General features: G+C 44.0%; 1 protein-coding gene across 11 annotated transcripts in view; it reads right to left on the bottom strand.

Annotated features, from left to right (window-relative positions):
• Positions 1 to 4317: 4317 nt before the first annotated feature.
• RAPGEF6 (Rap guanine nucleotide exchange factor 6) overlaps positions 4318 to 22817 on the bottom strand; it is a 119413-nt gene continuing 100913 nt past the window's right edge. For 4 of the 11 annotated variants that reach the window (XM_063413377.1, XM_063413379.1, XM_063413378.1 and 1 more), the window contains 7 exons: positions 21360 to 21551; positions 19938 to 20072; positions 18484 to 18597; positions 16254 to 16476; positions 13958 to 14469; positions 10759 to 11070; positions 4318 to 9044 (listed from right to left, as the gene is read on the bottom strand). In XM_063413377.1, coding sequence (XP_063269447.1) covers positions 9019 to 9044; positions 10759 to 11070; positions 13958 to 14469; positions 16254 to 16476; positions 18484 to 18597; positions 19938 to 20072; positions 21360 to 21551 — 1514 coding nt within the window. In that variant the 3' untranslated portion in view covers positions 4318 to 9018. The remainder of the gene's footprint in view (positions 9045 to 10758; positions 11071 to 13957; positions 14470 to 16253; positions 16477 to 18483; positions 18598 to 19937; positions 20073 to 21359; positions 21552 to 22817) is intronic. The other 7 variants (XM_063413381.1, XM_063413383.1, XM_063413382.1 and 4 more) reach the window with 3 other exon arrangements.

Here is a 22817-nt window from a genome sequence, read left to right as displayed (position 1 = left end):
GAAGAGTTCCCAGCATCCCACCAGGAGATAGCTGAGAAACCAACAACCAATCCATCTGAACAGCACCCATGAGGAACCGGGGGTGCTGCTGCTCCCAAAATCTCTAAAATCTTTTTGCCTGCAGGGGCAGCCTGGGAAACCCACACTAGGTGGCACCTGCACAGCACCTCCCATATAAAGCTAATAAAATTCATCTTATTCTACCCCTTGCCATGGGCAGGGACATCTTCCACAATTCCAGGTTGTTGCAAGCCTTGTTCAACCTGGTTTTGGACACTTCCAGGGATGGGGCAGCCACAGCTTCTCTGGGCACCCTGTGCCAGGGCCTCACCACCCTTGCAGGCAAGAATTCCTTCCTAATACCAGGTCCTTCATCACTCCTTTGGTCCTCCAAGCAGAAGCCTTCCAAGAGACCTTCCCTTCCACCAGCTTCACTACTAACACTGAAAATAAAATGAGGGAAAGGAGAGGAGCCATCGCATCGCAGCCAGGCATTAGTGGTGTATTCACCCCAAAATACAATATACTGAGATAAAGACAAGGTGTGCTCACAATCCCGAGCAAGCAGGTCATGAAAGCCTCCATCAACCCCTGATATCCCAGAAGAGTTTTTCCTGCATAAAACACTGTCACCTTCCTGCAAGGGCCATCTCCCTCTGGAGCCATGAGTTTTGCCATCCTGCTGAACAGCCAGCTGGAGTTCTGCTGCTCCAAACACACTGTCCCCAGGGTCAGGGCTCTGTGGAGTTGTTCAGCCCAAGTCATGTTTACATAAGTGAGTTTGAATTTATAATAAACTTGATGGTGCTAAATGATAGATATAAAAATAAAGTAGTTATGTGACATTCTGCTCTGATCCTAAAACAGATGTTTGGGGATATAAAATTATGTTGTGAGCTTTGAAACTGCACATACAATTACAGCCTTCATCTTTATTGCTACTGCTGAGTGTTAAATGCAACTATGTCTACATTGGAACTTCACTTATTACCATATTGCTCCCTCTCTCCCAAACCAAGACTGACTTGCAGCACTGTGACACTGGTAATTATTCTCCTCCTCTGACAAATTCAGGGAATGAACAGAAATCTTTGTGGAGCCCATTTAACATTTATCTTGTACAAACAACTTGGTTCTTCCTTCATTTCCAGGAGTGTTGGCTCTCTCAGACAAGTAAAAGTCTTCAGGGCAGTACCCTGGGGAAAGACATTGTGCTTTTCTGCTGATGGGCTGTGGGAATTCAGCATCAGGAGGCAGCAGCTCAGTGCTGACAAGAGCCAGGGGCAGGCTAAATCAATACGGGTCTTCTTTTCCTTCACAACTTTTTTCAAAGAATTCTTTTTATAGTTTGTGTTTTCAAGGTTTTCGTAGCAACAAGAGCTGCTTTACATACCCTCCCCTCCATGAAAATGTCATCAGTTCATGTTGTCACATGCCTCCAGGACCTGGATCTTCAGGAAAGCTAAAAATACTGCAAATTCTGGGTCAAACCACAAGAGCTGATGCCACAGCCTGAAAGCACACAGCACAAACACCACAGACTTGAAGTGCTCCTCCTGGACTAAGGTTGGATGAGGAAAAATGCATTCACTCCATCCTCAAAAATGCAGGAATTCAACCCAGAGGGAAGAACAGTGCAGGGACAGGTTTTGGTCCTCCTGGTGCTCAAACATGGTCTCTCCAGCACATTTTACCCCCTTAATAATTGATGAGTGTCTGGAAGCACTGACTGACCCTGCCTGCAGAGCCCTCCTGGCAAGTCCCCAGGTGGTGGGGACACCTCAGGCTGTGACCCTGCTGCTGCCATGCAGTTCTTGCCTTCTTCCTTATGGCAAAAACGAAGCATGTTTCCCTCAAGGAGCATGTCCTGGGCAAGCAATCTTCTGTGGAGGGAGAGAGCATTCATCTCTCTTTTCATATTTACTTTGGAGAGGCAATTCTCAGCTTCTCCATGAGCAAATAACACATGGCAGTACTGCAGTCTAACAAGCAATCATTAACTCTTCCCAATAAAATCAGATTGAAACTGATTCCAGCAGAAAATGAGGAAAAGCCTTGGCTGAGTGCCCCCAGGGAATACACTCGGGTTTAGGTCAGCACCCATTTGATGCACTGAGTGCAGCCTCAGAAGCCCCTGGGCACAGGGAATATGAAACTCTGTCAAAGCAAGAAGCTCCCACGGCTCCAGCAGTGCCAGGTCTAACCCAAATGCTTGGACATGGAATGTGAGGATGGGAAATGATGCTACACATGGTGCTGGGTTTCCAGCACCTGGAAAGAGAAGCCCCAAATCCAAGTAGCTCATTAGGTGAATGCTCGCTGATGACTCTGCTTCTCCTGCATTCGGTTTTACACGAGCACTGCTGGCTGCAGTCAGGCTGTCCCGGTTCCACACCTCCCCACAGCCTGAGATACTGCCTGCCTGCACTGTCACACAGCCGCTGGTGCTTCTGCCACGGGGAGAAACACTGCACAGCCTCCCTCGGGGATGGAGAGCAGTGGGGAACAGGGCACAGCTTCCCAGAGGCAGGATAACTACCATGGACGGAAAGGGATCGTGAAGGAGAAATCGGGACCAGGCACCAGGCAGCCTTGGAAAGTCCTGAATGCAGAGTAACCCGCCAAGACCCGCGTCCTCCTGCACCGCATGGCCGCGCACTGTCCCTGCAGACATTGCCACGGGGCCCAGGGCAGCCCAGAATGTCCCCAGTGCCACCCCAGTGCCACCCCAGTGCCAGGCTCTGGTACCGGCTGAGCAGCGCAGCGCAGCGCGCACAGCCCCGCAGAGCCGCACAGAACCGCAGGCAAGGCTGGCCTCTTGTGGCAGCTCTGCTCCTTTTCCTTTTCCTGCTTCAAAAAGAACGGAAGCTCTCAGAAGTGGGAAAAGAAAAAAGAAAAAAGAAAACAGAAAATTAAAATAATTTAAAAAAAAATTGAAAACCTTACCACCTCCCAGAAACTGCTGGAATTTAAAGACTCCGGGGAACAAAACCAGGCGGGTTTTGAACAGGGTTCTGCGAACAAGGTGGGGCTGGACAGGGCTCTGATCAATCTGGCTGGTGGAAAGCATCCCTGCCCACGGCAGAGCTGGAATTCTGTTTGGGTGAGGGGTAAGGTCCCTTCCCACCCAAACGACTCTGTGATCCTAAAACTGCAAAGTCCCACTGGGGCGAGTAAGATGGTGAAGATAAAACTCAGCTCTTATCTGACCTGCAGCAGAGGTGCAGCCACATCCCCACGTACAGCACAGGGAAAGGGCTGCACAGGGAGGAAGGGGGGAAAATGCCATTTGCACTGGGGGAGCAAAGGACAAGTTGCCAGCAAAGAACCCATTACACAAGTGTCCTGTCCCTCAAAAAAAAAGTCCTTCCCCATGAAATTCCCACACAGCTTAGCTTTTGTATGATCAGAACACAAATGGAGGGAAAATGCAGTCAGAAGTGGCCATGCCAGCCAGGGCAGGGGGGCCCAGCTCAGCTCCTGCCCCTTGCCCATCTCTCCTTCAGCACCACGCTGGGGTGCCTGGGGGCCACAGGCCCTCTGCAAAAATAAGGGGGGGAAATTTTCAATTTTCAACTCTGTGGATGCACCCTCAGGGCCAGCACACACCTCCACCTGGATGTGCTGCCCAGGGCTGTAGCTCTGGGAGGCACCACACCCTGCCCAAGAGCCTCAGGCTCTCTCTGCTCTCTCTGAGTTGAGGCAGCAGCCACAGGACCCGGGTGAAAGGGAAAGATCACAGAATTACAGAATGGTTTGGGTGGTAAGGGACCTTTCAAGGTCATCGAATCTAACCCCCCATCCCTGCCATGGGCAGCGGCACCTTCCACTATCCCAGGTTGCTCCAAGCCCTGTCCTATCCAGCCCTGAACAGTTCCAGGGATGGGCCAGCCATAGCTGCTCTGGGCACCCTGTGCCAAGGTCTCACCAGCCTCACAGGCAAGAATTTCTTCAGAAAATCGGAACCAATCCTGCCCTTCTTCAGATCAAAGCTAGTTCTCCCTTGTCCAGAGTCCTTCTCCAGCTCTCTTGGAGGCCTTTTAAACACTGAAAGGGGCTCTAAGGTCTCCACAGGTCCTCTCCTTCAGTCTGAACAACTCCACTTGTCTGAGCCCATTTTCACAGAAAAGGTGCTACAGCCCTCTGAACATCACACGTCTGTACTGTCCTCACTGTGAAGAGACCACACAATCACTCAGTGGTGGCTCCTCTCTGATCCCGGGATGAGCATCACCCCCACCAGGCCCTCCCCAGCTCTGCACCACCTCAGCTCCATCCCCCACTAGCTGCCAGAAAACAGCTGCTGAAAACAATTAGTACATGTTGATTGTTTATTGATCCCAACATATTAATAGATTGGATAATAAACAGTACTTTTAAACATTCTCTTAACCAAAAATATAACAAATATTTACAATCACTCAGTAAAAATACAAAAAGCATACAGAGGCACTGTCTTTCTAAAAGACATAAGTGTATAAGAGGTATCAAAAAATAGAAGACAAACATTGCTTGTTACAGAATACTATACAATCACTGACTTGTGCAGTACAATTGCTATCATTACATCTGTGCAGTTTTTGCCAATATGCTCACATATTTAGAATTTAATTAATACAAAGCTAAACTGCATTCCAGGAAACCAGAAATAAAGATAAAACAATAAAAAGCACAACAGAAGCAAAAGCTGGGTTGGGAATTCAAGATAGATTATCCTCTATAGAAGCATTCTAAAATATAGTGTGTAAAGCTTTTCTAAAGAAAGTGTATCCCTTTTATCTTTTCTGTATGCAAAGGCAGTGGTAAGTTTATCCTGCAAAAATTCTAATGTTCTATAAAAACTTAAGTGACAGGGTTTTATTTCCACTGTTGCCTACAATGAAACTACTTGGGATGTGATGAAAGATTTTGGAACACCCCTGATGCCCCACGGGCCCCTCTGCAAGTGGCATCACCGGTGGGTTCAGCACCCACCCTGTGCCCCGGCAGGTGCAGACAGCCCCCTGTGCACCCCATCCCAAGCAGGGCTCTGACCACCTTCCAGTGAAGCATCACAGAATGTGCTGGGCTGGAAGGGACCCATCAGATCATCGAGTCCAACTCCTGGCCCTGCACAAAACCATCCCCAACAATCCCACCCTGTGCCCAAGAGCCTTGTCCAAACACTCCTTGAGCTCTGCCACGCTGTGCCCACTCCCCTGGGCAGCTGTTCAGTGCCTAGCCACCCTCTGGGTGAAGAGACTTTTCCTGATACCCAACCTAAACCTCCCCTGACACAGCTTCAGGCCCTTCCCTCGTGACCTGTCACTGCCCATGAGAGTGAAAGGATCAGTGCTGCCCCTCAGGAAGATGTAGATTGAAGTCTCTCTCCCCTCAATCTCCTTTTCTCCAGGGTGAACAGACCAAGTGCCCTCAGATACTCCTCATAAGGCTTCCCCCCCTCCACACCCTTCCCCATCCTCGTGGCCTCCTTTGGATGCTCTCTAACAGCATCATGTCTTTTTCATATCGTGCTGCCCAAAAATCACACACAGGGCTCAAGGTGAGGCCTACAAACTTATCTGAGTAAAGGCAAAAGGAAGGAGCCAGGGAAGCCCCACATTGCCTGTTGTTGACAAACACCCAAAATTTGTCCACATTGCAAAAACGTGAACTGCAAACATCCACAGCCATTGTCTTTCCACTCTTTTGTGTACTTGGTAGATGACTCTGGTGCTCAGAGGCCCAGTGATCTCATTTTCCCCTTTCTGAAACCAGAGAGGCCAATTCAATTTTACCCAACTACACTGCTTCCTCAGGAACTATTTGGGAGTTTAACATTTATAACAAAACACTGTGTGCTTAAATCACAGGAATCTGAAAGGCATCTTTCACCAAGTCAGGAGCAAACAATGAGCAGAAATGAGCAAACCCAGGTATGGCAGTGGAAGAACATGACACGAGGTACCTTAACTCTTTATCAGCATCAGAGCTCGAGTTAGAAGAACCCAGCAGAGGTACTGAGTCAGGGATCTGTGGTCCAGAAGACATCACTTCAATAATGCAGTGTACAACAGATACTAACAACATATTGCTTCTGTCTGCATTACCAAAAAAAGGGATAATATCTCTTCAAACCCACACCAGACACTACATTTGGCTATTGGCCCCAATCAATGTGATCGGTTTAGTAAAAACAAACAAACAAACAAACAAAACCCCCAGCAAGGAGCAGCAGAGAAGCCACACTGTGCGAGGCAGGAGTAGCAGGAGTAGCTCGTCTGTCATCGTTTATGCATGATTTATGTACACTAGCTGTGATGGCTATTAGGAAAATATCATTAGTGAGACTTTCACTCATTCCAGAACTTCTCAGTGTCTGCCAAGCCCTGTGGAACAGACGGATGCTGTTGATGTGCAAACACCATCAAATACCACGTTTGGATGGGTGATTTATTCATCTGCTCTTGCTGACTGCCAGGAGACTCCGACCCTGCTCCCCACAGGGGCTTCCCTGCATCCTCAAAGGCAGCACTATTGGGTTTTGGGGCAAAAGAAAGCCCCTTTAGTAATCCCCATCCCCTATAGTTTTGTTCAACAGGCTGGAATAAGCTGCAGCTTCCCCCCAAGGCCAAGGAACTGTACACTTTCATTTACCTGGCACAACGCAGATGATTTCTGAAGGAACACAAAGCCTGCTGTTTCCATGCAGAAGTTAACAGGCAACTACAGCTGACAGTGGCATGGCAGGATGTGGATTTACATCCCACAGGAGTATCAGTTCATGACTTCTATTATCAATATTGCATGTACTGAAAACACTCACTCTGCCCTGCGTAGCTTTGACACATTAATCTTTAGTCATTAAGGCCCGTGCAGGTTCACTATAAGCATTAAGGCCTTGAGAAAGCAAAATGCATTTGTTACGCCATATCCCAAGTAGATTTTAATATATTTTTTCAACCACTTGCTTCTCTGATACTTGTGCCAAAAAATCATACAGCCAACCAGTGAGTTATAAATCAGGCATCCTCTTCCTCAGCATCACTGTTCATTTCCACTTCCCAATCCCAATCCTGACAGGAACATTCCAGGCAATGCTGAACCTGGAACTGCTCTGAAGGCAGACACAGGCTGGGTCATTCACATTCACCTGGCTCCATCAGCCCCTAGCTACTATGGAGAAAGCACATCAAAGGCTTTGGGTTGTTTTTGGTACTTGTGGCATTTTCCAAAAATGTTGCATTCACCTTGCACCCCTGCACATATATAGGTTAAAAAAAAAAAAAAACCAAACAAACCTTAAAGCTGTTCACAACTATGGATATAGAAATCAGTTTTGAGGCACTGTAAAAATGACAAACATCATCTTTCTAGCTTAGCCTGTAAACATCACAACAAAGATTTACAATTGAATGTTTAAATACATATTCACACATTCATGTCTGATTTCAACACTAGAATGGGGTGTCATGTATGGAAGGGAAGGAAGGGAAGGAAGGGAAGGAAGGGAAGGAAGGGAAGGAAGGGAAGGAAGGGAAGGAAGGGAAGGAAGGGAAGGAAGGGAAGGAAGGGAAGGAAGGGAAGGAAGGGAAGGAAGGGAAGGAAGGGAAGGAAGGGAAGGAAGGGAAGGAAGGACAAAGAAAAGAACCTGCAGGCCGTTTCCAGTTCTACCCCTCTGCACTCTGGCTGGCTAAAAGTAAAATCAAAGAAGCAATTCATTTGACCATAGTCAAACTAGAGGATCATGGGTTAATACTGGCTGGCTGTAGAGTCAAAACTCATTGACATCAACAACACCAGGATTTTTAACTAGATTTAAAAAAAATGGTCATCTGTATTTTCCAGATAAACACCACAGGGTTTTTTAACCCATCATAAAATGCATTATGCTCTTCTATAAGCATTGTGTCATTTATTATTCAGTTTCACAATTTTTATGTGAAATGTAGGTGATTTCTAATTCTTTTGTTATTTTTTCAAAGATAACCTTTGCACCTAAACCCTGTGCAACTCTGGGAAAAGGCCAGGACATGTGGGATGATCTTAAAAACCACAACACACAGCTGAGTTTTGAGTTTTAGAACATGCTTTGCATGTTGAACTCTGCAGGGCAAAACTTGTTAAAACTCTTTGGGAAAGCTTCAGATCTCCCCAAATGCTCCCCATAAGCTACAGCTTCCACATTTCCAACATTCCTTAATAAGGGAGGAGAGCACCAACCATTGCCTTAGTTGGCTGGCAGCTGAAAAAATTTCTAAAAATCCTGGGACAGGAGGTTTCTGCTGTGTCCATGTGGGAGGGGAGCAGCAGGAGTGCTGGCTTGGCAGACACTGCTCTGCAGGGCATTGGGCTCTATTCATATTAAATCTAAACACTCTCTAAAATCTATAAATTTCTGCACCCATTTCTACTTTTCTGTGTTTATTTCGAGAGCACAACAGTTGATGTGTAGCTAATTTGCTGTCACATTGACTAAACATTTATATTAGCCAACCAGAGCACTCCCAACGCACATAAAGGAAACTCCCATTTAAAAATATTAAATAATAAATTATTTTCAGATACTTCAGCAACATCCTTCGGTTTTGCTGACATTTTGATATAATTTTTTTTTGAAGTTCATAAAATAACACTCTCAGATTTCTAACAGTCATGTAGAAAATAACAACAATGGAAACTACCAAAGGATTATATGGTATGATACAGAAAAATGTTCCCAAGTTTCAAGTGGTGGTGACAACTGGTCCTCCCCAATGCAAGAAGCTCTGTCCATCTCTGGGTACCCATGTTGGTATCCAGGCAGTCAGCACATTCCTTGAACAGGATTTTCTGTTTCATAGGCAGAAATAGCTTCTTAGGTGGTGGTGGCAGAGTGAAGGAAGGTGTAAAGAGGTGATCCAACCCGTTCCATCTCGTCTGTGACAGAGGTAAGGTCTGAGGTCAGTAGCAGCAAGTTGTCAGCAGTCACTAACAGAACCGTGAGACCTTCTCCCACATCCCTTGTGTTGTGAGTGGTTTATACAAACAGCCCAAGGGTTAAACTGCTGATACTTGTTCATCTTCTGCAAAACAAGATAAAGAAATAGGCAGTTATTGCACCAGTCCCCACCTCAGGCACACAGGGCACAGACCAGCACCCAGTGAGGTGATCACAGTGAGCCTATGACAACTTCACCCCTTCAGCATCAAGTTTTCACTGTCTTTATCATCACTATCACTACACATTCCATATCACCATTTCTCAGATCCTCAGGCAATCACAGAATGGTCTGGGTTGGAAGGGATCTCATAAAGCACCTCGTTCCAACTCCATGCCATAGGGACACCATCCAGGCTGCTCCAAGCCCCATCCAGCCTGGACTTGAGCACTTCCAGGGATGGGGCATCCACGGTCTGAGGTGTGATGGTCATACAATAAAGACAGGTTGCAAAACAGAAAATCCCAGATCCTCAAGAAATTATCAGCATGCAGCTCCCAGTATGCCAAAAGCTATGGATTTGGGAAAAAAGCCAGCAAATTTCCATGCAGTGAGTATTTTATACCAAATAAAATTAACCAAGCACTTCGAAAATAGTAAAATAGGTGCCTCTGAAAGTGTACAGTTAAATTTAGCTAAGAAAAAATTTGATTAAAAATGTTTGAAGCAATGACTTCCTTATTTTTACATCAAAAGCACAACAGAATTAATGCCAGGCAATTTTATGTTTACTGTAAGTTTGAACTGCAGTACTAATATGTATGTTAACTACTGCTTACACATTTTAAATGGCCAAGATACAATCATTTTGCCTCAGAAATTGTTTTAACCTAAATACAGGCTCATTTTAAATCAGACTGAAATGGAAGGAAACGATCACAACATTCTAATAAAAAATGAGTTCACCAGCAAAAGGTACAGAAGATCACATCAGTGCACAGAAATTAAAAGCAAATCAGCAGATAAACAATTAAATAGAAATTCCCCTGACCCGAAGTTAGCTTTGACACAATATAAGAGCAGTCTTTATCAGAAAATCCTCTCACATTTTGGTCACCCCACAAATGCCATGCTTTGGCAGCACTGGCTGTTGCTTCAAACAAGATCATGAAAAATGAACTGGAAGAGCCACTGTCAGGCCAAGTTAGGCAGAGAACACAAGTTTCACCAAATGCACTCTCCAGAAGAACAGAAGTTCACTATTACTTTGTTCAGTATTTTGAAACTCAATCTCCAAAAATATCTGCTGAGGTATAAGGCAGCTCAATGCCAGCACATATGAATACAAATGAAATAAGTTCACTCCACCAAATCCAAATCCCTCATTTTAGACCACCACCCTGATGCCAGCCAAACCACTGGGACACCCAGGGAGGCCAGAGTTTTCCCACATGTAGCCTGTCAGTGTCCCATCACTATTTAAGAGGGGACGGATTTTAAAGGAAAACAAAAAACAAACCAGTATCTACATGCTCTTAAGTGTCTCAGCTGTACTTTAGGAGATCTTATACGTGTCTTTTTGTATATTTATTTATTTACACATACTTTGAGTTTGTTTGGTGCCAACATGCTTTTTCTAAGGGGAAGGCATTCCTCTTTGCTTTCAACGTGTATGTACATGCACACAGCTATGCACGACATACACGGCCACGCATGTGCACACAGCCACACAAACACAACCGTGGATTCCGGAGATTAATCCGCTTTTAATCTCCAAGAACGCCCCAAGAGAAAGACCAGAGCATCGCTGTGCAGTGCGCCCTGCACAGCCCCACTCCCCAGCCAGGTGTTCACCTACCATCCTCTCCACTATCTGCGTCAGGCAAGTCTGCTACCCTGGGGCTGGACGGCTGCCGGCCGTGCCACTGAGGCATCCTCGAGGAGACACAGGCCACCGCGTCGCTACCGACAGCAGCTGGTGGAAGTCTAGAGAGGTCACTGTGCAGCATCTTTGACCTCTGCACTGCCACACTATAGTCTGGAGGTTTGAGGTGTGGGTGGTGGGGCGATCCTTCTTTTATGTCCGCTAAAGAAATCCCCATATATCCCGGAGGGGTGGGCGGTGGCTCCCTATACCTATCGTCCTTCTTAGGTGAGGTGACACAGTACACTGGGCACGAGAAATAAGCAATGGAAATGTTAAAGAAGAAAAAGAAAGGAAACAAAACGTTAAAAAATCATGAAATGTTACAATGGCAAAACAGAAACTGATAACAAAACGCAAATGCAGAAACACTGGTTATAATGACAGCAGCAAGTATTTATGCCTTCATTTCTGTCTTCTATTTTTTTTAAGAAGTCAGAGTAGCAAGAGAGTCCATGAACTCCTTAGGTGAGACATCAATTGAGCGGAAAGAGGACTCTAAGCTTGTCTGCATTCAGACTGCAATTAACACCTTTTATTACAGTCCCTGCTCCTGTGGCCCTGCTGCACCAGGGGATGCTCTGGAGCTCTCTGGCAGGATGGAGAACCAGCACAGCCAAGTCTGATGCCACTGTTACAGGCTGGGAAACTGAAACAGAAGGAATTAAGGCAACCAGCCCAGAGTTATTTCGCACAGCATGCTGGTGTGTTTGACAGCAAGAACTGCTGGTTGACTTCCAACATCCATTTCATCGCCCAAAAGTGGTCAGTCACTTAACACAAACTCATTATAATAAAATATCACCAAATCAACTGACGTGTATAAACACATGAAATCATCTGGCTATGCCATAGGAAGAAAAACATAGCATCACTTAAAGCTGATCCTAGGAGGCAGACTGTGTATTGAGCCTGCATTAATTATTCTACATTTTCAGAGTCAATAATGGCTTATCACACCCATACTTTTGATTTCTTACTTTTTTCCCCTTTTTTTGTTTTGTTTTCTTTTATTCCCTTATCTTAAACTATGTTCTCTGTTTACAAGTGAGGAAAAACCAGGAACAGTTATAGGAACAGCCTTTGAAAGGGCTGCATTACACCTTGTGCAGTCAGGAAAAGGCTACAATCGATATTATTTATTTGCAATGTCCATTCCTCATAATTCATCTTCTCCCTTCCTGCCCTGTTCAACAGTAGTTCAAGTCACAGAGGCTCTCAATCCAAAATTTAATTCTTCTTAGGTTGCCCCCCCTCCCTCCCACCCCAGGTCTGGGGCTTTTGTGCATGTTAAATTGGGCTTTTTTCCATGGACATGTTGCAACAGTAGAGTTTCAAAGTCAGGGTAATTTTTTTTAATCTCTTAGTTAAGTGAATTTGCATTCTTCCCGTGGATCCATTTGATCCATTTTAAACAGTGCATGTTCATTAGTTTCATGTATTTCAGCAAATGTAACAGTTTCTTATCTTAGCAGAATGTGAAGGGATGAAAAATAAAGGAGTATTTCTTATTGTGTTGTAGACTTGTGAGATTCCAGGGTTTGGTATCAGGAATCTGGTTCATACTTGATGACCACAGCTCATGCTTGGGCTGACAGTAAAACAACCAAAACCAAACTCAGTCAGTCTGGGGTTTAGCAGATACACGTGGGTACAGGCAGAGATTTACTACTGAATTACAGGATTTATTTTCATTTAACTAGCGCTGAATGAGGTCTCTGTGAAAGAGCAGGGAAGTGAAGAGGATCTGCCCTTCCCTGGAGGGATGGGGAAGGGCTGGGTCCTCACCTCACCTGGTTGGATTTGCAGGAGGAATGATGAGGGTGGGCATGTTCTCCTTCAAAGGAGAAAGCCTCAGGCTCCCTAGAGCTCACCTTTGCTCTACTGTAGTAATGCAAGAATAATGTGTCCCTTTGTCAAGTTCCAATTCATAGTATTTTACAAACAGTGAAATAAAGTGAAGATATCTTTGGCATACTGTGTGATGGCCAACAGCTAAAGGATTTGCATTTGCAAACCTGTGATTACATCCACCCGTACCAGATCTTTCCTTGAGCAGCTCCAGCACTCTGTGAATGCTCCTCACAGCTACACAGTGCTCAGTGGAAAAAGAATTAAAAGGAAGAGGAAGTGCTGCCAGCAAAGACAACATGTACTGGACAGTGAAGCTGCCATCTCCTCACACAGCTCAGACGCTCATGAACAGCTCTGGAAGGCTGCAAGGGCAGAGCACAGGCACAGCAAAGCAAATCTTCCACAAGACTCCAACATGATTTCTTTCCCAAAGGCAAGGAGGAACACAATCCGAGACCTCCGCCCTATGTGCAATGTTTATTCAGCCAATTACCTTTGATAACAAAGCCCTCCAGCAATCCACTCAGTAATTAAATTGCATTTCAGCTGCACCCTTGCCTCACAGTCTTAGAAAGCTTTGCATTCCGTGTTTTATCTTGTACTAACCCAGTTCCTTTAATTTTGGCTGCTGAACTCACTGGGATGGGGGAAGAACATCTTGCTTGACAGAACTATGCATATTTCAAAGAACATTTTTTACTTTTTTCTCCTTTCATAAGTAGCCAAACTGCAGCTGTATCATCAGATAAATGGCATCTTAAAATAGCAAAGACAGGAGAGGAATCTGCTTTGCCCTGGAGCTTTCAAAGCCCAAAGCCCCGTGGATGAAAGGTGCCCCAGCTCCAGAGAGGCAGGTGAGCTCCACACTACTCTGCAGTCACCCACTTCCCTCTGGGTTCCTGGGAAGTTTGCATTACAAGGAGTAAGGGATCACTGACCCTTGTCAGAAGAACATCTACAGTGATGAGTGCACCTCCAAAATCATTCAAAAAAGCAAACCAGGGTACTACAGTAAAGAACTGCCCAACACTTTCCTGAAGAGAGTTTTCCTGCAGACCCATGAAGTGATGGGGAAATGCACTTGTTTATTATCTTGATATTCCTAATGCAAAAGGAGGTGGCTTGAAAACACCCTGTGTAGTGCTATGATTACAACCCCGTGTGAAGCTGAATTCAACATGCCAGGCAGCCCCAGACCTGTGGATGTCATTTCTTAACAACTCAGTATCAAAATGAAGAACAGATGTAGCAGCTTCCAAGAGCTGTTGGCTTGGCTTACCTATGAGGCCTTTTTCTGTACTCGAAGTAACAGTTTTGTAAGTTGTATCAGCGCCTGGTTTAGAGTCCAAAACCTCCGTCTGCTCTGCCGTGGAGTTCTCCAGCCCCCTGCGCTTTATTGTCCCATAGTTTGTCTCGTAGGTGTCTGACAGGGAGCTGGAGGATGCCCAGCTCTGCCGAGACTGATCGAGCTCCGCGCTGGCTTTCGACTGCCTGTTGGCTTTGGAAAAGGCTTCGGAGTACAAATACCCCTCCTCAGAGTAACAGTTTGTGGGATCCACTTCAGCTATGGGCCCGTCCAGCTGCGTGTGACGGTAAGAACTGAGGAGATCCCAGCTCTTCTGGTTTGGGATATTCTGGAAATTGTCATGAGAGCTACTTGAGCATGAAGTCCAGCTTCCCCGGCCGCTGTCCGCCGCCTCCACCATGATGTGCTCGTGGGAGATCTCCTCGCTGCTCATGGAAGATGTGAATGCCATTCCTCTGATCAGAGCAGGCCTAGAGATGGACCAGCTACACAGGAAAACAACAGAAATTGGGGAAAAAACACTTGTAAGCTTTTATAGTAAGAGCAATGTACTCAGAGCCAGCTCTGGGTTTGTATCAGGTGAGCAGCAAGCTCAAGGCACAAGGGAGCACTGACAAGAGACACTGTTACTCCCAAATCATTCCTGCACCCAGCAGCGAGGAAGTCATTCCCACGGGAATAACAAGTTTGCAACATGTATTTCCAGGCTGCAACCCCAGATCCCTAAATCTGGCCCAGAGAAGCTCTTCTCTACCAATCACAGCAACAGTGCCTGACAGAAAACAGAGTAAATTACCTCTTACATTTAGTCTGCTACCAGATATTTCTTTACATTTATAAACTAAAACAAACAAATAAAAAAATAGAATAAAATCCAACCCCTTCACTGGCAGCAACATCAAGTTGTCTAGACAGAGTGGAAGCAGCTGAATTTCAAGAACATTTGGAAATATTGGGCATAAGTAACATTTGTGGGAACAATATGGAGGGACAGATTCTGAAACGCAAAGTCCAAAATTTCTATTTTAAAGAAATGTCTGCTGAAAGCTCTAATCGCTCTAAATGCATAATTAAGGGGGGGAAAATAAAGCCACATTTGTACGAATTTAGAATACATGAAGATAGGATTGCTAGACATTATTCAAGTCTCCCAGCTATTTCTGGGTGTGTTAACAAATGCATGGGCAGTACAACATTAAAATTCAACACCCTCCCTCAGCAGTTTACTGACACATTGTGAAATCAAGGAATGTTTCTTAGGTATGTGCAAGCAGGGTTTTTTTTTCCTTCCTTTTCTATTTTGTAAATCCTAGGATAAAATCCATTTTCTTCCCTTGCAACCCAACGAAACTAAGCAATAAAGAAATAACCTCAAAACATAAACTCAATGCGTATTATGCCTTCTAGAAAGGGAATTATTTTCTTTGATCGTTAAATTCCCATTTTAATCCTATGAAATAAACTGAATTACTCATTTCTTTCCATCCCTGGAAGTGTTCAAGGCCAGGCTGGGTGGGGTTGGAAGCACCCTGATCCCTGCCCAGAGCAGGGAAGCTGAATCAAAATTATCTCTAAGGTCCATTGCAACCCAAAGCATTCTATGATTCCATGTGCTGGAAAAGTTACAAATGTAAGCAGCATCTCTCATTTAGCTGAATCCATGAGGATTTAACTGAGGACAGACAATGCTATCCCCAAGATGTGTTAGAAGATATTACATCCTATGGATCAAGCAGCTACATCTAGCAAGAAAGCCACAAAAATTTCTAGTTCAAAGCATCATTTTAGCACAAATTCTCATTGCACTGAAGTAACAAGACCTCTTGTGTGGAAATTGTCAAAAAGGCAGTGGCAGAAAGCTGCCAGTATGCCAAAGCAACGAATGATAATTAGAAAAATCCTTACAAATCACATTAGAGCATGTTAAGTGACTGGCACTGCTGACTCAGAGAGAATTGATCATATCCTGTTGCTCTTCTGCTGTCTCTCACCATGGCACTAATTTGCTAAGTGTCATCCTGGCTTTTAACAAGCTTCCAGTCTCCTGCAAGAAATGCCCAGCTAAACCCCACCGAAGGGAACAAGCTGCTGTCTCCCCAGGTAATACTGTAAGCTTCTTATGGAAACAGCCCCACACACAGCAGCCAGAGCTCCAGCTTCCAGCAAAGGCTTAATAACCACACTGGAGTGCACAACTGTGTCCTGGCCAAAGCTTCCTTACCCCTCCTGACAGCAGAACAGAGCCCCAGCAGAGGCAGCTGCACCTTACCCCGGGCAGGGCTGGCTGTAGTCTGCCAGGGCCTGAGGATGCTCCTTTCTCTCTGCCCCGCCTGAATCCACCACGAGGGCCTGGCACAAGCCCCTCTCGTCCTGCAGTGCTGCTGACATGGAGTCCACAGAGCAGTTGCTCACGATGCTGGAGCGGGAGGAAATCTCACTGTGGCTGGAGTCTGAGAAGTTGTCGGATTTTGTGGAGGGTATGAGGGCGTAGCCTAAGTACAGGAGAGGAGGGGAGAATGTCTTGATCAACAAAGTACTGACACACACATTACAGTGAGGATATTAAGAAGATAACCAGCCATACCCTGTTTGCATACCACCAGTCCACTGAGGATTTCAGGGTACTAAAGCTTTTAGCATCTATCAGCACCTGGCACTGATTTACTAATGCCAGTCCAGGGACACCAGTAACCAACCTGCAACTCCACTGGTGTCCAGAGCAGCAGCTTTAACCTACACAGCCAGAACCAACAGCCTACTGCATCATACTGGGCAGGCAGATCAGCTCTTCCCAATTCTGCAAGTGCTGACTTCCTTCAGTAGAAATGCAGCACACTTCCCACCATCCCTCTGCCACACTGCTATGCAAGATAAAAAAAACAGATTCTGGCAGCAGAGGAGGAGATGCTGACTAAGGTAAAAGACAGCTATTAGCACTCACGGATTAGCCATATGATCCATTTCAGTTTTGTTATCTGCTCCAAAGCTAACAGAGAAGGCAGCAAAGGCAGGAAGCACAACCTTGGCAGGAGGAGCTGGACCAGACTCCAGTGCTGTTCCCACAGAAGGGAAACAACTCAAGACCCCACCAGATTCAGAGCAAAATGTATAATGCCTTTTTCTTTTTTTTCTGCTTGGCTTACCCTCAAATAACTTCTTCCAGATACAAATAAGGTATACACCCCTCTATATCTAACATCTCATCCTTTTTTTTTCTCCTAAATTTCTGCAAAGGTGCCTTTTAGCAGGACTGCCACATATTTACATTGACTAGGTGAAGAAATGAAATGACAAGGCAGTGTAAAAGTCAATGATACACACAAACTAATACAGAAGACCAATGCCCTAAGTGCATAAACAATACAGAGATGATACAGTATGGCATGTGGAGACACTGGCATACAGCCACTGAGCATAAAATTCATAATTTGAACCTTCACAGCTTAACTGATTATTGCTGCAAGATTTTAAGAGCAAATATGAACAGTAAATATCAATATTATCAAACTAGAGAACTGAACCTTAAAATGTACTTAAGAACAGCCTTTTAAAGATTAATTTTCAGTTTCTTTTCATTTGGCAATAAATATTTCATATTCTTTATATTTTTAAGGTACTCTTTAAATTGACGCAACTGTACTGCGGTAAGAAATGTCCTCACAGTGTTCCAACTATTTGGAGAACAAAGGGGCTCCTCTTCATTAAAGAAATTAATAACACTATCTGAAAGCTGAGCCATAAAATAACAGCACACGTGTATGAACAGACTAAATGTGTTTGCTGGGCTGAAAAGGACAGCAGAAGATGTGATCAGTGGAATACACACCAATGCTGGAAGTGAGCATTCCACTGACACAACATCAGGGACTGTTTAATTAACAAATGTTGCAGAACTTACTGTTTCATTGGCATTTGTGACACACTAAGTAACTGAACTGACACTGTACCTGTTCCTTGATTTTCTAAACTTCACATTATTGTCTTCACTGCACTGTAAGGGTGATTAGCTACAAAGAACTGACACAAACATCTGGAAGGGAAGCACATTAAACATCTCAAACATGTGAATGGATAATGCTGAAATAACTTGGATAAACTCAGGATATCGGACACAACACGGACATCAGTCTTCCTTCTAAAAATACATTATAGTGTCTTCCTCCTTCTTCTAGGCCTTCTGCATATGCAGTAGGATGTGTATACACTGCTGTTGCTACAGATACTTGCTGTACTCAGAGTATCAATGTCCTTGTCCTCTTGGTTTTCACTGCTTTCTAAGGCTTCAGTGGGCTTTGCTTCCCTTTTCGCAGTAAAAGCTGTTCTTTCCCTGGAGAAGCTTCTTTCCCTAAGTCTTCTGAACCAGAATCCCTTTATTTTTGTAGGTTCATGCTCAGCTTCTGCCTTTCTACTCTCTTTCTCTCTGTCCACCTTTGCACTTTTCTCAGAACTCTCTCCAGCTTGGCAAATGATCCGAATTTGCTTTTGTAAATAAGCCCCACCTATTCCATAGCTGCGCTGTCCACTGTTCTTGTGGCTGGTTTCACTGGCCAGTGAGGAGGAAGAGCCAGAGAGATTCATCTGACTGCAGTTATCCGACCTTTGGATGTTCCCAACTACAATGAAGTAGACACAGACAGATGTTGACAGATGATGAGGTAAGTAACAACAAAAATAACATCCTAACTGAAAGTCCTTTTTTTCTTCAATCCTATTTTTATGTAACTTGGGTACAGCTCAAAAGAAAATGAAATCTAGGATTAAGTGGAATGTGTTCATGCCTAAAATTATGTCTTTCAGCTGTCTGTGAAGCACCTAATTTTAGATCAATGAGCTGTTAAGCATAACACATACAACAAAGTACAGATCTCCTCAACAAATGAGATCAGTGCTGAAAGCAAGTTGAATTAAGGAAACAATCCCCAAAAAACCAAAATATTATTTTCAAAGAACCAGTTAAAAATTAACAAAAATAACATGTTTATAAGCAACGCTCAGTGGAGCAAGATTTGGCAACCCAAGTATTCAAGCTTTTTATACATATGCTGTGTTTAAATAAAATAAGTGGCATTCTCCTAAAGGAAACAGGATCTTGTGGAGGCAGAAGTGGACGGAGCAGCCTGATCTCCCACTGAGCAGGGTGAGAAGGTGCAGCAGGTCACTGTGCCATGCCATGCCAGCTCTGGGCTGTCAGTGAGTCAAAGCAGCACACAGGGAGGGAGAGGGGCCTTACACCATCCACCACCGGCAACCCGGGCCGGCTACTGAGGGGTGCTAACAGATCTCAAAGGAATTTCCATCCAAGGCTGACTAATGATGAAGTGATGCAGGTCTTTTAAGATGAAGACATCAAAAACAAAGGGATTCTGAGGGCATCATGAGAGACAGGGATGTATACAAAGCCCTGTGCACAAGAACAAAAAACATGAACAGCGACTCGAGGAGTTAGATGGACCCACTACTTCTGCAGCAACCTAAACCACCTGTCCTGGAGAACTATGACAACATTCCATCTCCAGCTCTGTCTAATCACCTGGTACTCCAGCTACCTTGGGCAAGACCAAAAGTTGTCTCAATAGCTGCAGTTTCTGTCCAACACTGTCATCTTCAAGAAATCCCCAGGTCTGCGAATCCCATTTATTTAAGTGGCCACTTAAATCTGAACTGGCATGATGGTGGGTGTCAGCACTTCAGATCTATTGGGAATTCTGTCAAAAGCACTTAGGCAGTATTTTAAGCAAACAACTGCTCTCTTTTTTTAAATACTAAGTGACTGAAAGGTCCAAAATACAAAAATATATTGGAAAATCATATCTATGCATAGAAAGACAATTCTATTCTTGACATGAATATTCTAAATCACTATTTCTCTGACATGTCATTACCAACAAATACTCCTGCCACTGCACACCCTGGTTTAGGCTCCAGCTCCTGGGGCTGATGCTGTCACACCTACCTTTGCGTGGGGAGCCCTGAGGAGAAGCAGGAGGGCTGGAGTGCAAAGAAGATGCCATGGACATTGTGTCATCTGCTTGTTTCTTACTACTTACTTCCTCAGACAAGCTTAATGACTTCTGTGGAGAGCCTGTACCTATGAAAACAATGGGATCAGTTACTGCATATTATTCTTCTTCTGAATTACTGATTTCTGTTTAAACTACAAAGCATCATGTTGAACAATCAGAATATTCAGCAAAGAGAGGAGCAGATGCTCAGAGAATTCTGCGTGTGGAGGCAGTCTCCATTTAAATTTAGATCAGATCAGCTGTGGCCACTGTACTGCTGGCTGCTCATCTGCACTGTGTTGAAACATCCATATCCCAACAGGAACCACTGCAATGGATACATTCCTTGTGGTTTTGGCAAAAGCCTATGTAAAAAAAGAGTCCCTGTGCAGTATAAACCTTGGAGGAAATCCCTGCCCATGGCCTTGTTGGGACTGTGTTAAAAACCTCGTGTGTCAGAGCCACCAGGTGAGTTCAAGATCTCCACAAGCAGGAGTTCTCAAATCAGCACTCATGGGCACTATCCACAGCTTGGCCAGTTTAGCAAAACCAGTGTCCCACACGTGGTTTGGTGTTTCTCACTCACTAATAGACCATCCTGCAGAGGACTCAGTGCTGAGGAGATATTTCAAGTTCTCAATAACTTGTTAGATCAGCATGGACCACCACACTCAAATGAAGAAACACTCCTGAGAAAAGTTTCTAGAACTTACCAAATGGCACAGGCTTTTCAGAGGAGAATTGAAATAAATACTAACTGGAAAAAGTATTTTACATGCTGTAATATACTGTTTCCTGAAGCTACTTTAAATGATGTTGATGCCCAATATACTATAAAATAATTTCATATCAGTTATTGACTGCAGCTAACTCCATTTAATAACCCACAATTGCAGCTTTCAAATGCTACAAATTATGTAAATAGGACAAAAGCTTTTTAATAAAGAATATACTGCTTTGCAACTAGCAAATTTAGAAACAAAATATTATGTTCACTAGGAGCAAATAATAATATATGTTGTTTCGTTTGACCATAATGTTGTTAAAATGCTGTCCCAGAGGTTAAAATATTAAATGTCTGTGATTTGTTTCAATGATTTCACCCAAATATATTAGACTTCATGAAGCAAGAGCACATTTGGAGATAGCACCTCACCATTAACTGTTTTAAGAAAAGTTAAAAAAGACTACAAATGGCTAAGCATGCTCTCTTAAACCACAGCAATATGCACCAGCTGTTCTAAAATGAATTCATTTGAAGAAGCACAATGGGATCTTACATAAACCACCCAGCTACAAAAGAGCTCCTCCCTGCTAAAGATGTTTACTTACACCTTTAAACCTCCCCAGCCAGGTGAACTGAAGATACTCACTGAATGTGACATGATCCTTTGTCAGCCCCTTTTTCCTGCTGGGGTACAAATTCACAGTTGGGACCTGAAGAACTTGACTCATTCGGTTCTGTTGATGCTGATGGGCTTTTGTGGTTTGGCCAATTGATCTCATGGGCACTGGAGACATTTCAGAGGATTTCCCTCCTCTTCTCTCACTTAAATTCTTTGTCACTGTTAGGAAAAAACTGCACATAAATATCTACCACTTTCACTTGCAGGATTATTGCAGTACAACCATCCAGACACAGGAAGCACAGTATAAGGAAGATAAATTGTATTTTTAAGTATTTGTATTTCTAGTCCAAACACTATGATCTCATCACACTGAAGATGATGTCTGAAGAGCTTTAAAAAAAGCACTAAATTCTTGAAAGTGGCATACTTAATAAAAAGATCAAAAACTGTTTCTACCACAAGCCTGTATTTTAAATGTTTGCATGCAAGGTGCAATTGCATAACAGCACCTCCTTCAAAATCGGGTGCTTTTGCCACTGGCATCAAATGTTTCACTAGGTGGCAGAAGTGATTTACAGCACAGGGCACTGCTTCAGCTGCTGCTTTAATCACACAGCAATTCACAGGCTGAAGTTAAGGCCATCCACATTCTCCTGACATTCTGGAAAACTCTGGATTGCAGTGTTGCTGCTGCTCATTCCTAAGTGGGGAGGGACAGCCCTGGGACAGGTCAGGGCTCTCACTCCACCAGATTTAAAACCATAAGGGGCTGGCAGCTCCCTCATGTCACACATCACTCCTCTATTCTTCCTCCCAGCTCTGTAACGAGTATAATCTCAACTGGACCTACTACCTGTGGATTTTGAGGTTTAGGGCTTTTTCTCTGGTGTTTAAAAATGGCACTTTTAATAATACTTCAATCTACTATATATTTATTTGTATATCCACTTAAACTTAATTTTCCTTTCTGATGGTTAAGAAAATATGGACTTGGTTTGCTTAACTACATGAAGTAGAACAGTCAGTATATATTCCCTATTTTTACTTACAAATATCTATGGCTAGCACTGTGCAAATAAGAGGGTTTTTTAAACAAATAAAAAACAATCTGATAACATTTCTGTTTTTCTCTTGGGTCTGGTACCTGTTATGATTGCACACAGATCATCTATCAAGAGTTCAAACACGAAGGATTTAACATTTTTTAAAAGGGAGTTAAATATGCCCATTTCCAGTTTTCCTGCTTCAGTGCTATTAAAAAGTAAATGCTAAAAGGAAATTTGCATAAGAAGGCATCTTAGGGAATAACAAGGATTTGCATTCTTAATTCTGGATCACGGCAAGGACTTAAAATTTTATCTTCAAGATGCCATCTCCTAGTCATCCTTTGAACTTACCTCATCAGAGATAAAACAGTATTTGAAGACAAAAAAAGCCTTAAAATGCTATATTTGGACAAAAGACAAGCAGGAAACATTATTT

This window comes from Prinia subflava, chromosome 16, assembly GCF_021018805.1.
Source record: "Prinia subflava isolate CZ2003 ecotype Zambia chromosome 16, Cam_Psub_1.2, whole genome shotgun sequence".
In the NCBI taxonomy this organism is placed as follows: Eukaryota; Metazoa; Chordata; class Aves; order Passeriformes; family Cisticolidae; genus Prinia; species Prinia subflava.
This window is presented reverse-complemented; position numbering and strand designations above follow the sequence as displayed.